General features: G+C 42.0%; 1 protein-coding gene across 4 annotated transcripts in view; it reads right to left on the bottom strand.

The window, feature by feature from the left end:
* The window catches only part of DCLK2 (doublecortin like kinase 2), a 155,676-nt gene that overhangs the window by 45,542 nt on the left and 93,707 nt on the right, over positions 1–16,427 (bottom strand). For all 4 annotated transcript variants that reach the window (XM_053255839.1, XM_053255840.1, XM_053255837.1 and 1 more), the window contains 2 exons: positions 8,102–8,196; positions 159–231 (listed from right to left, as the gene is read on the bottom strand). In XM_053255839.1, coding sequence (XP_053111814.1) covers positions 159–231; positions 8,102–8,196 — 168 coding nt within the window. The remainder of the gene's footprint in view (positions 1–158; positions 232–8,101; positions 8,197–16,427) is intronic.

Below are 16,427 nucleotides of genomic sequence, written 5' to 3'. Positions count from 1 at the left end.
ACACAGAGGGCCAAACATATTTAAAGTATCATCTAATTTGGTTCTACATAAAATGCTGTTGGCTAATCTAACATTTCTAGACTACTATATATCAAGTACTGATGCTTTACGACAAAGAAGGTTTTACGTTTTGGCAGCATGTATTGTTTGATTTTTACCTTCAGGACTGAGGCAAGGAGATACTTCAGGCACACCATTAACATTGGAAGAGGATCCACAGTGTGGTGGAATCTATGAGAAGATGCAAGAGTTACTTCTGCAGCAATTACAAAACTGTCATACTACTGAACAAATTTTTAAAAACTATACACTATGGCTAACATTCAACATAGTAATCATCTGTCCAAAGCCAAAAATGATTTTACTAGTGTGCGTACCAGCCCCCAGAACAAAGCTTCTGCAAATATCTCTCCTCAATCATTATTTGACTCATTTTGGATGGCAGGGACATCTGGGAGAAGGCCTCCTAATAGAGTAGGTGTTCCCTCAGGTACCCAAGTCCCAAGCCACTTAGAGCTTTAAAAAGGTAAGCACCAGGACCAGACTTGATTACTGCAATGTGCTCTATGTGGGGCTGCCTTTGTACGTAGTCTGGAAACTGCAGTTAGTCCAGAATGCAGCAGCTGGGTTGATCTCTGGGTCATCTCAGAGAGACCATATCATTCCTACCTTAAAACATCTACACTGGCTGCCAGTATGTTTCCGGGCAGAATACAAGGTTTGGGTTATAACCTATAAAGTCCTAAACAGCTTGGGCCCTGGGTATTTAAGAGAACGTCTTCTTTGCTATGAACCGCACCACCCATTGTGATCATCTGGAAAGGTTTGTCTGCAATTGCCACCGGCTCGTCTGGTGGCTACTCAGGGCCTTCTCCATTGCTGTCTCCGAGGCTTTGGAACACACTTCCTGCTGAAATAAGAGCCTCCTCATCTCTTACAACTTTTAAAAGGGCAGTCAAGACGCATTTGTTCACCCAGGCTTTTAATTAGATACTGTTTTAATTGTGTTTTAATAGTTTTAACTTTTTAATTTTAATTGTTGAAATGTTTTAATCTTTTATTGGCTGTTTTTATTGTTTTCTAAACCGCCCAGAGAACTTGCGTTTTGGGCGGTATAGAAATGTATTAAATAAATAGATAGATAAATAAATAAAGCCCTGAAATTGATGGAATCCTGTTGGCAGCCTTTGAGTTGTACTTTGAACTGTTGTTCTCAAGCAGTCTTCAGAGGCAGCCTTAAGTACAATGCATTACAGCAATCTGGAGGTTACTAAAGCATGGATAACCATGGTCAGGGTACCTCTGTCCAAAAGGGGATGCAGGTGGCTCACCAGCTTCAGTTGGTGGAAAGTGATCTGTGCCACAGTGCTTGGGCCTCCAGTGAGAAAGCTGGATCTATGCATATCTCCACACTGTGAGCTTGACTCTTTAGAGGGAGTGAAGGCCTATTCAGAACAGGTTGAACACCGTTTCCCTGGGCAGCTGAAATGCAATCCTCACCCCTCATAATTCATGTTGCTTTTGTGAGACTGCTTCTGTCTTCTGCCAATGAGTTGTGGGCAAACTAGGAGTTGAGCAGTTACACCTTTTCTTTATCACTCATTAACATCTCGTCATTCTTACTGAGCAGGGGGCCTATTATTTCCTTCCTACTGCATGCCCTAATGAGCATCTCCATGGCCTCTCTCTTCATTCACCTTTGCCAGATTAACCTCATCAGAACACTCCAAATGTCTTGAAAACCTGAACCTTGGAAGCAGAATGAAGCAAAGTCAACATACAAGTAGGCTTAACACCAAAGACATATCGTTGTTCCAAAAATGAGTATAACATTTTAACCTTCACATGATGCTTTTGTTCTCCCTCTCCCCATACTTTACTTTACCTGCATTTATCACCACTTCACAAACGATACTTAAAATACTTCTCTAGCCTGAGTTCATGATCTGTCAAAGAATCCTGGAGAGCACAGGGGAATACAAGATCAGAATTTTCTGTCTCAGATAACAGTAAGGTCGTTCACATGACCTTCTGCTGGACTGGGGAGGGCAGATGGAAGTGGGGTGGGTGGGAATGCAGAATAGCACACACCTTCCCCCAAGATGATTCGAGAGTGATCCCAGACACGTGGCTTGCATGCCCACACAACCAGTGCTGCCATGAGCCGTGCAGCATTCTGGAGGCCAAGAAAATGTGTCCCAGCCTCCAAATATCCCATAATGCACTGTGTGGCAAGCGTGGTGCATTGAGGGATTTCCCCATGAGTCAGGTGCTCTAGGCACCCAGCAATGTATCTGCTCGGGCTGCATGCAGCCTGAGCAGACACACAACCCCCATACCCAGGTAAAAGGATGAGCTCGTGCCCTTCTACCTACGTAAAAGGTCAGGTTAAATTCCCAGGCTACCCAGGGCAGCAGCACCAGGATCGGCCTCAATCCCAGCATTCCATACAATCAGCCCTACCTAAGTAGGGCTGCCCAAGCCTGGGTAGGGCTGCTCGTGTGAACAGCCTCACTGTCTGGTTAGCAGAATACTTTAAATCCTTTCACCAGCAGCAATGACAATAACTGAAGTGGCAACTGAAGTTTTATTTTAAGATTTTCCAGGATAATAATACATGCTGGAAGCACCCAACAGAAGCTACATAATCAAGACAGCAAAAGGCAATATTAACTAGATCATCTGTCACTTAAGTTTTAGGAAACATAAGAACAACATTGCTTGCCAGACAGATTTGCACAAATGGCTGCAAAAAGCATCTGTACATTTGTTATTGAGATGATGCCGTTGATGGCTCCTACACCAAAATAATCCACCACAATTCTTTCAGACAATATTTTCATATTGTACCTATAGAGGAGACTGCTGAGATATATTACTATTCATTATCACTACACTATATTAATGACTGTAATTATTACATTACTACTACTCAATGCAGCTATCTTGTTTAAAACCAGAAGTCAAACAAACATAAGAGAAATCAACCAATAAAACTATTTCTAACCAGTACAGTTTCAGTAGATCAGGCTGGCTCAACTTAGACACCCCAGATGTTTTTGGACTGCAACTCCAATAATCCCCAGCCACAGTGGCCAATAGCCAGGGATTATGGGAATTGGAGGCCACCATCTGCAGGAAGGCTGAAGTTGAGCAGCCCTGCATCTCAGATTATATACAATACTTTATAATATTATTTAGCAATAATTTATCTCTGAGGACATTATATTATGGAAAGTGCAGAACATAATGGGCTACATCTCAATGTTCTCTTAGCTACAGATATAAAGGCATACTTTTATGAAAATTTGGGCATATCTGCCATCCAAATAAGCTGACAATACTGTTCAAAAGCACAACCCCTTGTAAAGGCTCTTCTCAAATAATGTAATGTAAGACCTTGAAAAGGCATTTGCAGCACACTGTTTACCTTGAAGAAGTAATAATTGGGGAAAGATGACCATTATAGACAATTTCCATGTGTGCTTTCCATGTGAGAATCTTTGCTGTATAGTTTATAGCAAAATTTCTGCATTAAATTTCTGCACATGAAACAGAATCCACTATATTAGGATATTTACAGACAAAACAGTTTTCAAGAAATCTTCACACCAATCACACCTAGCCATAAATGGCAGACTGTTCCCTCAAACACTTTTTTTTAATTCTAGAAAGCGATGTTGGTCCATTTAGAAGAAGAGAACCATAAGCATTAATCAGTGAGCTTTCTAGACCTAATAAAAGGGATTAAAAACTGTGCATTTTTCTTTTTTGAAAGATACACCCTCTGCAGCTGTAAACAATACATGAATAGCACTTGGTGTACGCTGGCTTTAGAGAGAAACTTAACTTCTGCTTTCATAGATGCAGTTTGGAGAATGCCTCTACAAGAAATCCTTCAGAAATAAGCTATTTTAAAAATATAGTCAGAAAATCACAGGCTATTTAGCTATTTGCAAAGGTGTTCTTCAAGTGTCTCAAGTCTGGATGAAGCAAGCGTCAACTTTTTTTCAAAACACGTTACAACTTTGTGGGTATTCACAGTTATTCCAAACTATCCAAGTGAGAGCCTGTGATTAATATATCAAATAATTCATGAAGGATGGGGCTTCACAAAGAGGGAGATTGCCACTTTTATGTGGACCCAGAGGTCACTTGCACAGTATCAACCCATGTGAAACAGGAGCCCCTGGTTACAAACTGTGATGTTTTCAGAGTCACGCCCACTGAAATTGGTCCAACAGGAACCTAGCATCTATTGTAGCAGCCTTCTCCAACAAGGTGGCAGGCATGGAAACAAAAGGAACTTTTTGGACCTGTCCCCTCACAGCCTAACTTCCCTGATCAGGCAGCCCCATGTCCAAGAGAAGGGAAGCATGACTATGCATTCCAGCTCCCAGTTAGCCACTTCTGCCAATCACATGGATGACTAATGCCCCTAATAGGGAATAAAATCTTCCCTTTAATCTCAAATGAACATTTGCCAAACTTCACTACTTCCTGCATACTAGAAGTTAGCTTTACAGAGTAAAATTTAGTAGCAAGATACATACAAGAACTCCTGAAAATAATAATAACAAAACATTATACATGAGAGTAAATCAGGCTCCATTAAAACTAACGTTATTCAGTTTCTGCCTGTCTTCTGCTTTCAGAACAGTCAAAAGAACATTGTTCTGATGTTGTGACATTGGTTTGACTGCCAAGTTTCTGAATGAATCAGCAATTCAGCATTTCTGCTGAGTAGCAAAAATGAAGCCTCACAAAATTATAGCCAGCAATTCCCTATCCTTGTGGTAAGCAGGCTTTCCAGTTAAGACTATTGGGAGGTGCGGGGAGGAGGTATATTGTGGAGATGTGGTAGCAAGAGTGCTCTAAAACAACAAATCCACCATGGTATTCTCAAACATGATGTCCTGAAATTAAAAAGCCAGTCCTTTAAGCTAGCCTGTCAGAAGGAACTTCTGGTGGCAATCCAAATTATGGCACAGGCAACTTGAGTCAACACAATCAGCACAAGGCTCTTTAAAAAGCCACAGCTTTACTGTAACTCATAGGCAATATTGGCATATAAAGCCAATGATGTGCAGGAGACAGGAAAAACAGAGGTGCTCAGTAGATCATTCTTTACCAATTTTGCTAGCAACTGAAATACAAAGGTGTGTGTGTGTGTGTATATGGGGGGGGGGGAGGGAGAGAGAGAAACTGATTATCTAGACCCATTTCAAACGGGCTTTCAGGTAGGCTATGGGGTGGAGACTGCCTTTGTCGGCCTGATGGATGATCTCCAATTGGAAATTGACAAAGGAAGTGTGACTCTGTTGGTCCTTTTGGATCTCTCAGCGGCTTTCGATACTATCGACTACAGTATCCTTCTGGAATGTCTGAGGGGATTGGGGGTGGGAGGCACTGCTTTGCAATGGTTTCGCTCCTACTTCATGAGCAGATTCCAAATGGTGTCTCTTGGAGACTGTTATTCAAAATCTGAACTTTCGTATGGTGTTCTTCACGGCTCTGTATTGTCTCCGATGTTGTTTAACATATACATGAAACAGCTGGGAGAGATCATCAGGGGATTTGGTGCAGGGTGTTATCAATATGCTGATGACACCCAAATCTATTTCTCCATGTCAACATCATCAGGAGAAGGCATAACCTCCCAAAACACCTGCCTAGAGGCAGTAATAGCATGGATGAGGGATAAGAAATTGAGGCTGAATCCAGATAAGACGGAGGTACTTATTGTGTGGGGTTAAAACTCGTGCGACCATTTTGATCTCTTGGTTCGGGATGGGTTCATGCTCCCCGAGAATGAACAGGTACACAGTGGAGTGCTTCTGGATCCGAACCTCTCCCTGGTGTCCCAGATTGAGGTGGTGGACAGAGGTGCTTTTTATCAGCTTCGGCTGATATGCCAGCTGTGTCCGTTTCTTGAGACAAATGACCTCAAAACGGTGGAACATCTGCTGGTAACCTCCAGGCTGGATTACTGCAATGTGCTCTATGTGGGACTGCCTTTGTACATAGTCCGGAAACTGCAGTTGGTTCAGAAGGCAGCAGACAGGTTGGTCTCTGGGTCATCTAGGAGAGACCGTATTACTCCTGTGTTGAAGGAATTACACCAGCTGCCCATACGTTTCCAGGTAAAATACAAAGTGCTGGTCATTACCTATAAAGCCCTAAAACATCTTAGGCCTGGGTATTTAAGAGAATATCTTCTTCGCCCTGAGCCCCACCGCCTGTTAAGATCATCTGGAGAGGTTTGCCTGCAGCTGCTGCCAACTCATCTGGTGGCTTCCCAGGAATGGGCTTTCTCTGTTGCAGCCTCTGGACTTTGGAATAAGCTCCCTGTTGAAATAAGAGCCTCCCCATCTCTGGCAACTTTTAAAAAGGCACCAAAGACACATTTATTCATCCAAGCTTTTAATTAGATTCATAGTTTTAAATAATTTTAATACTGGGTTTTAAATGTGTTTAATATTTTAAATGATTTTAATTGTTAAATGATTTAATTTTTTAAATAATTTTAATTGTAAACCACCCAGAGATGCAAGTTTTGAGCAGTATAGAAATATTTTAAATAAATAAATAAAATAAACAAGATCTGTTGAGGCAACTAGCCTATGTATGACCTCATTCCAAACACAAGGCTACTGGAATCTCTTCAAGAAAAGACAAAATGATAAGGCCCCACAAAAGAGGAGGTTAATTTTATTCATCATATATAACTCCATATAAATACAACACAATTCTAGCAGCTTCAAAGCATTTGACATTTAAGTGGTATATAATGCAATAGTTTTATCTTAGAGGCTGAAAAAAATGCACGCTGGACAATTTCCCAGAAATGTGAGTGTTGGGAATACATTCCAGATACAAAATAAGTACTGACATCAACTGTGTTCTCCAATTCAGATATATCAGTTAAGATTACTCAGATCCCAAGTGAACAAAGCAGAGGTGGAGTTTTCATCTAAACAGCTGCATACTGCTAAGATAAACAATAGTTTGCCAACCCGGGAAGATACTACAACTTTATTACATTTTACTTTTATTGTGCATACAATAATTTAATAAGCAAATTTAGCATGTAAAACAACATTATTGCAGCGTATAACTAGTAAAATAATCAGGATGACATGGAGCTTGCCGAGTTAACACTGCTCCTAATACTCAACATAAATTAACCAGTATAGAAAGTTGGAACTATACTGGATTATTATTTTCACTGTAGAACTGGATACAGCTTAAGTATTTGACTCTTTAATAATGATTTCAGTGCATAGTATATTGGAACTGAATTCAGCATTAAAATCCAATATAAAAATTGCATTTGCCACTGTGATTAAATATAAAACTATTGCTTCTCTGCAACAACAAAAGACAGCAGCTGGCATCCAACACAGCCATTGGGATCTGTGCAGAGAGAGACTCGTAAGTCAGCCAGAGTATTGATGAGCAGTGGACTGCACACATGAGGGAAGGGACAAATGATTTTCAGAGGGTCATGCAGCCCTCAGACATATTTTTGGAAGGCAAAGAACACTTATGGGGTCTTCTTTGCCTTCAGGGGAGAGCAGCAGCACTGCCCCCACCCTGACTGCCTGGCAACACTTTGGCTGAGTTAAGAGCAGCCTCTTTTCGTGGCAACCCAGCTCTGCTGAGCCCCCCAATGGCTACTCTGAACGTCTATCAGGCCAGGTTCATGCATGTACGATGGCACTGAAGGTTGAGGTGAGCCGCTAGTTCCCTAGGCATGCATGTTTCTCATCCAAGGCTCTACTTATTATTATTATTATTAATTTGATTTGTATACCACCCTTCCAAAATGGCTCAGGGCGGTACTTCCACTCCAGTTTTCATTAAGTCGAGATTAGTGAGTTCAGACAACATGACTAATCTTGGCATATTCTGTGCCTCTTTGATCAGGAACACAACACCTGTAAAATATTTCACTTCTAAGTTAGACATAGATACTCCTGCCAGGAGGGCACAAGCCCAGGGAATCAGTGTTTGCCCCAACCTCAGGTGCTGCCACACATGTGAATGCAGCCAATGTTAAGCTTTTGACTGAAATAGGTTGACCTATCTCAAAACGTACCTTGAGTCCCCGAAAGCTTCCTGGACTTGTTGGTGAAGAGCTAGAAGATTTTGTAGATTTAGGAGTAGAAAGCTGGCTGCTTGGGGTTCCATTGACTAAAAAACAAATGAAGGAAAACAAATGAAGCTATTACGAAATTTTTAAAAGCCGAGATACCCGTTAAGAAATGATGTGTTCCTTTTATGTAAAATTATATTATATATACATGAAACCGCTGGGAGAGACTGTCAGGAAGTTTGGTCTGGAGTGTTATCAATATGCTGATGACACCCAGATCTATTTTTCCATACCAACTTTATCAGCAAATAGCATGACACTCCTAAGTGCCTGCCTGGAGGCGATATTGGGCTGGATGACGGATAACAGGCTGAAGCTGAATCCGGACAGGATAGAGGTACTGTCTGTAGAGGGTGGGGTCTGAGAGATGGTTTAGATCTGCCTGTTCTGTATGGGGTTACACTCCCCCTAAAAGATCAGTGCTCCTGGACAGAGGCGTATCAAGGGAAAATAGCGCCTAGGGCAAACACTGAAATTGCGCCCCCTGTCCAAGCATCTGACTCCCATCTTTCAGATAACTTTACCATAATATCAGCTCAAAAATATAATTCAGGCTCGTTAATCTTTTAATATTTCAAAAACCATTTAGCAGTGGACTTAGCCAGACCAAAAAATGCTGGAAAACTACAAATTTCAGTATGCTGGGGCTCATGAAATACCCAAATACTATGTGGAGGTGTACTTGGAAAACTAAACAGAAGTGCCTGTCTAATTCTCTACTATGCATTGCAGCATCACCATTACATAAGTTTTAAAAATAAATGGAGAATACAATCCTAGCTCATAAGCTTCAGCTCAGTATACACAAGCCCTGATTCTCTGTACATAGTGCCAATCTGAATATGTGTACAGTGTCTTATATTATGTATGTTTTTTACCTGTAGCCCCTTTGGGGGACTTCCTAAAGGCTGTGGGGTTTTTTTTGCAAAGGTTCTCCCTCCCCCCGCTGGCCTCTAGAGACTTGCAGAGACCATTTGAGCATGTGTGGTGGCCATTTTTAAAAATAATCTTTTAAAAAAGGGCCACTGAAAACAAAATGGCCACCACACATGCTCAAATGGCCTCTGCAAGGCCTGGCATGACCTAGGGCCTCACAGAGCCCATTTGAGCATGCACAGTGGCCATTTTGTTTTCGGCAGCCATTTTTTTAAAAAAAGATTAATTTTACAAGATTGCGCCCCCTTCAAGTGGCGCCTGGGGCATGTGCCCTGCCTGCCCCACCCTAGATACGCCCCTGCTCCTGGATCCCAAACTCTCCCTGGTTTTTCGGGTTCAGCTGTGGCCAGGAGTGCTTTTTATCAGCTTTGGATGATACACCAGATACGTCCATTTCTGGAGACAAATGACCTTAAAATGGTGGTTTATATGTTAGTAACCAATAGACTTGACTACTGTAATGCACTCTACGTGGGGCTGCCTTTGTATGTAGTTCAGAAACTACAATTGGTTCAGAATGCGGCACTCATTTTGGTCTCTGGGACAACACAAAGGGACCACATAATACTGATTCTAAAAGAACTGCATTGGCTGCTGATAAGTTTCCGAATGAAATACAAAGTACTGGTTATTACCTATAAAGCCCTTAACGGCTTAGGTCCCGGTTACTTAAGAGAGCGCCTTCTCTGTCGTGAACCCTGTTGCCTATTAAGACTATCTGGAGAGGTCCGCTTATGGTTGCCGTCAACTTGTTTGGTGGCAACTCGGGACCAGGCCTTCTCTGTAGATGACCAGGGCTTTGGAACTCACTCCCTGTGAAATAAGAGCATCTCCTTCTCTATTGCTATTTGTTTTTAGGAGGATCCAGAAGATGTACCTATTTTCCCAGGTCTTCAACTGAGACCAAATTTTTAACTTTTAATGTGTTTTTATCTATTATGATTTTTATCTTTTTTAAAATTAATTTTAAATGTTTTCTATTTTATATTATGTTTTATTTCTATACACTGCCTAGAGAATTCTAAACTAGATGGTATATACATTCAATAAATAAATAAATAATAACAAATATAAAAACACAGATCTATGTTAGTGAACAAAGGGATGTATGGATATCCTTTGGTGATATACAATTGTGGATTAGGATTAGAACTCCTTACAAGTGCTCCATTTTAAGTGGGATGGTTTTTATTTATTTATCAAATTTGTATACTGCCTCAAACTTTCATCTCTGGGCGGTTAACAATAGCATTAAACAAGTTAAAAACATATACAAAACCTAAAAACAATTTAAAAATTTAAAAATAAACCAGAAATTAAGACCTATAAATTTAGGAAGCTGAGAAAGCTTCGGCGAAAATATGGGTTTTCAAGTGTTTTTTGAAAATTGCCAGAGATGGTGAAGATTGTATCTCAGCATGGAGCGCATTCCGCAATCTTGGGGCAGCGACCGAGAAGTCCTGTCTGTGTAGCCACCAAACGAGTTGGCAGCAACTGGAGGCGGACTTCTTCAGATGACCTCAATGGGTGGTGGGACTTGTAGTGAAGAAGACGCTCTCTTAAATACCCAGGGCCTAAGCCGTTTAGGGCTTTGTTTAAAACACACATATAACTAGCACTTTGTATTTTGCCCAGAAACCTATTGGCAGTCAGTGTGTAGCTCCATCAGTAAAGGAGTAACGTGATCTCTCCGAGATGACCCAGAGACGAACCTGGCTGCCACATTCTGAACCAACTGAAGTTTCTGGACTACGTACAAAGGCAGCCCCATGTAGAGCACATTACAGAAGTCAAGTCTGGAGGTTACCAATAGATGTACCACTGTTTTGAGGTCATTGATCTCAAGAAACGGGAGCAGCTGGTGCATCAGCCGGAGCTGATAGAAAGCACCCCAGGCCACTGCCTCATCCTGAGAAACCAAGGAGAGGTGTGGATCCAGAAGTACTCCCAGACTGCAAACCTGTTCCTTCTGGGGAAGTGTGACCCCATCTAGACCCCATCTAGAACAGGTAGATCAAGATAGTCTCTGGAGTTCTGACTCTGCACAATATGTACGTCCGTCTTATCTGGATTCTGCTTCAGTTTATTCTCCCTTATCTAGCCCATTACTGCTTCCAGGAAGGCATTTAGGGAGGATGTGCTAGCTCCTGAAGAAGTTGACATGGAGAAGCAGATCTGGGTGTCATCAGCGTACTGGTAACACCCAGCTCCAAATCCTCTGATGATGATTTGTGTGAATAAGCTGTGTGAAACCATGGAGGCTTGTATTATTTTTCCTTACAAATGCACTATTTTCAGATTGGTTTGTGAACTATAGAAGTGTGTGAATCCATGGATCTTCTGAAAGTTTCTGATGGGGGTCTTTTGGTGTGTTTTTAAACAAATTCATTGCTATTCAGGCTCCTGATTACTCCAAGATGGCACCACCCACAAGATGCCTCCCCAGACCCCTCATTTGGAAAACTGAATGTTGGCAAACGTTGTGACAGAGGTGGAAAGGAAGAGCAAAGCATTTTATCATTATGTATTTTGTATAAATGGTATTGTATTTATATATTTTATTAGAATGAATTTTGATTCATTTTATTCAGGGGGCGGAGCCAAGATGGCCACTGGTTAACAGCTTGATTCATGAGCTCCTGCCCCGACCTGGGCTCCCCCCACCCCTAAGCATGCCTTCCAGGGCCTTGCCTCTCCCCAGGGGGAAGAAAAGGTCTTGAAACAGCCCTACCAACAAGAATCCAGACAATAACAGTGGAAGATGCATTGGAAAGGAGAAAAAAACTAAGCTCAACTCCTTCCTCCCCCCATGAGAGGCAACAGGGGGAGATGTGTACGCTGTGAGTACTAAGAATAGATTTATGGCTCTCGGCTCGGAGGCCCCCACCCCCAGACAAACAGGCCTCTTCATGCACGCTGGCTATTAAACAAGGTGCACCCAAGCTGTCTCGGAGGGTTGCTCTCAGTAGCTCCCTAGATCGGAGAGATAGGGGCTTGACACCTACCACCCAGGCATCTCTGCCCCTCATCTGATCCAATCACCCAAAGACATCTGTATTATCTCAGCAGAAAGTTTGATAGCCATTCTCTGCCAAATAAACACTATTACTGAAAAACTGGACAGTCTGAGGCAGGCTTTTTGATCAATTTGTAGCCCAGGAACATCAAGGGGTTAAAAACTCTTTGGAGCTTGCCGTCACTAATCCCAGACCAGTCCCTCCCTTCACTTCTGACTCCACTTCTTCACGTAAGATGACACCAGGCCTCTTGGGAATAATAGCCAATCTTGTAGGCCAAACAATAGCCAAACAATCTTCTTCCTCCTTGGAGGAAGAGCGGAATATAAATGTAAAATAAATCATCATCATCATCATCTTTCATCATGTGCTTCAAAACAATAAGTGTGTCCTAGAAATACCTCACAGTGCTTTTCATAGATGGACAAACCACAAGGAGATTACTCCCTCTTTGTCCTACTTGTCAAACACACAGCCAGTAAACATTGGCTTAAATCTCTTACTTTTTTCTGCCTGCTAGCTCAAACTTCAGAAGGCTATTCCTAACCTTTCAGAATGCAGCACTGGTGACAACATTGACACAGCAGCCAGTTCGCTTGCTCTTGGTTCTACAGCATCTTATTGGGAAATACTCCTCCTGCAGGGTGACCTCTCTTTATGCCGCTTTTATCAATCTCAAGGCAGCATCCGACTCTATCTCACATGTCAAATTATGGGAGAAGCTGGAAGCCTCCTCCATTGACTGGTGCCTGTTATACCTTCTTCTCAAACTGCATGTAGACACTTCACTGAAGGTGAGATGTAGCCCCCAAGGTCACCTCGCAAGAGCTGTACCAACTCAGAAGTGCATCAAACAAGGATGCATTTTGGCCCCATTCCTCTTCAATTTCTACATCAACCCTATGGTGGGCCAGCTCAGCAACCCAGATTTCCACCCCTCAGAGCTCAGAGAATGCGGGGAAACACATTGCCTTCCTGTTATATGTGGATGATGCAGCCATCCTCTCAAGGACTCCCACTGGCCTTAGAAGAGGGCCCTGATGCTGCACTGCAGGGAGGACTGCCTGGAAATTAACTATCACAAAACTAAAATTATGGCCTTCGCCAGGAGGCCCAAGATCCACTCTTGGTGGATTGAGGGACACAAGATTGAGCAAGTAGCACACTTCAAATACTTGGGAGTAGTTTTTCATTCTGGTGGTTCTAGGAAAGCTCATGGAGAACACGTGGCTTTAAATGTCCAGAGAAGCTCCTCTGCCATTCTCAAATTCCTGTGGACAATAGGTGCCCATTACATACCTGCAGCTCTTGAACTGTTCACAGCCATGTAAATAACTCAGCTTCTCTATGGTGCTCAATTGGGCCCTTTCCCCAACATTGTGACTCTTGAATTTGTACAATATAAATTCCTGAGGGCAGTGCTCCAAGTACCGAGATGTGTCTCCAATGCCACTCTGTGCCTGGAGACAGGCTCGATCAAACTGGAGGCTAGGGTGTGGGTGGCCATTCTCTGTTATTGGCTCAGACTATCCTACTGCCCAATTGGTATTGCCCCCCTAACCCTACACGATGACTACCAATCTAACTGGATTCAGACAACTGAGATCAAAATAGCAACTCTGGGCTTCTCCCCACCCCCAGCCTTGCTCAACATGGGTCGTGATCAGGCAAAAGCAACCATCAAGCAGCGCATTATAGACACTGAGCACCAAAATGATCTCAGCAGAGTTCCAAAATTTCATATAAGTGGCAGGCTTAGATATTCTGCCTCCCCAGGAGCATACCTGTCATAAATCTGTTAGCTCGGCTAACCCAACAGGATTTACAACCCCCTTCAGCATCCCCCCTGTGAGTTAACAGAAAGTAGCAGAGAAGCTGCACAAAGGAAAATAAAAGGCTCACAAAGAAAATAGTAAGTAGTAAATCAAGTCCCCTGAAATGAACTAGGTACCCCCCTCTAACAATAATTGAGTAATAACTGAAAAGAAAACACAGAGCAAGGAATGAAAAGAACAAAGGATACCAGAACAAGGAATTAATGGAACAAAGCAGGAAAGCACAAACAAGGGCAAACTGGAACTCGGAAAAGTTGGGAATTCAAAATAGCACACATTCAGTTTTCTAGTTTTATTACTCAGGATTTTATGTATTTTATATATTTCTGTTTTTTAATGCCTTTTAACCTTCATACAACTTTATGCCCCCCCGTTTAAAAGCATTTAATGTTTTTTTCTGCATAGACTATTTTACTGTTTCTCAGGTGTGATTCTGTTTTTACTGTTTTTAGTATTCTTAGTCCTTTTAGTATTATTATGTACCATTTCACATGTAATCGCTTTTACCTGCTCTCATTTTAACTTGTACTCACCCTTATACTTTATGCTGGTCTGTGACCATATTAAAGACTGATGATCCAGTTTATTTTCATTTAATTTAATCTTGGCCTGTCAGAACTCCAACAGTTAAATTTTAATTAAATTCATTTTAATTAAGTTCATTTTAATTTGATTTAATTAATAAACAGCACCCTAAACATACATATACACACACACACACACACACACATATATATATATATATATATATATATATATATATATATATATATATATATATTTCTGCCTCCTGACTCCAGATGCTCCAGGTGGTTTAAAAAAACAATTAAAAAATCTAACAGAACCAGAAATTACAGCAATTAAAAAAATCTAAGCAGCAATTAAAAATTTAGAACTCAGACATAACTAAAAGCCTGGCTAAATAAATGTGTCTTAAGGGCTCTTTTGAAAGATGGTAAAGATGTTAAACCACAAATGTCTATAGGGAGCCCATTCAATAGTTCACGAACGGCTACAGAGAAGGCCCTCTCCGACGTCACCGCCAGATGAGCTGGCGGTATATAGAGATGGACCACTCTTGATGATCTTAATGTGCAATGGGGATCATGCAGATGGCCCCCAAGTGCCAAGTTGCGGTCAGTTTTGGCCCACCAGGGCATTTGAGTTGTACACCCCTGCCACAGATGCAAAATCTTGTCTAGCTTTCTTGCCTACAAACTCTACGGCAAAATCCCAACATCCCTAAACCTCCTAAATCCCCACTTTGAAGCGTTAAAAAAACAACTGGATAGCCAAAGGGCCAGGAAAGGAACACTATAGTTGTTGGACAGCTTGTGCTTCTCAATCAAACTCTCCCCGCTCCCTTCCCTCTTCCTTTCTCAACTCTTTCTTGCTAGATAGACTTCCTTTGAGGCTAGGTTTAAGGATTAGTCTTTGCTTATCAGGACCTAACATTCATTGTAATTCTTGAAACCTATTTCCTCTAGTAAACCTTCAAAAGAAATCCCTGCTATGTTTCTTTGTGTTCCTTACACATCCACTGGCTGCGCCCTATATGCTTTTGATAGCCCAAGGGTGCATTAGCACATTAGAATAATTTCTTGAACCATGGTTCAATAGCACATTGATGGACTGGCACAATGGCACATTGGTGCAGTCTCTTGAACCAAAAATTCCTACAGTGCATAACACAAGCAACATGAAATACAGGTGAGACATAGGTATGGATGGAAACCTCTTGCATAAAAATCAAGATGCGCGTAAGCCCTCATTCTTATGATGGAAGGAAGGGAGAACTGAAGAGCAATTGAGATGTGTGTGGTCAGAAATGTATTCATCTATATTGTCACCTAAAGTGGTGCAGCAGGGAAATGCTTGACTAACAAGAAGAAGGTAGCTGGTTTGAATCCACTCTGGTATTATATTGGGCAGCAGCAATATACGAACATAGGAAACTGCCATATACTGAGTCAGACCATTGGTCTATCTAGCTCAGTATTGCCTTCACAGACTGGCAGCGGCTTCTCCAAGGTTGCAGGCAGGAATCTCTCTCAGCCCTATCTTGGAGAAGCCAGGGAGGGAACTTGAAACCTTCTGCTCTTCCCAGAGCAGCTTCATCCCCTGAGGGAATATCTTGCAGTGCTCACTCATCAAGTCTCCCATTCATATGCAACCAGGGCAGACCATGTGGTAAACCCCTCCTGTATTCTACCAAAGAAAACCACAGGGCTCTGTGGGAGCCAGGAGTTGAAATCAACTTGACGGCACCCTTTACTTATTTGTCTTACTAGGGCTTAATGTGTTTGTTCACAAAGCACTGCAGTGATGAATTGTTGGAGACCTCTCCTGCTGTCTCCATCTTGTCCTCCCATCCTTTTCTTGATCTGGAATATGCAAGATCCAAAACATGTAGGGAAAGTGGGCTTGTTCCAATGTGGCTCTGTCCCTTTAAATGCATGAACTCTAGGGATGTGGCATCCC

This window comes from Hemicordylus capensis, chromosome 5, assembly GCF_027244095.1.
Source record: "Hemicordylus capensis ecotype Gifberg chromosome 5, rHemCap1.1.pri, whole genome shotgun sequence".
NCBI lineage: Eukaryota > Metazoa > Chordata > Lepidosauria > Squamata > Cordylidae > Hemicordylus > Hemicordylus capensis.
This window is presented reverse-complemented; position numbering and strand designations above follow the sequence as displayed.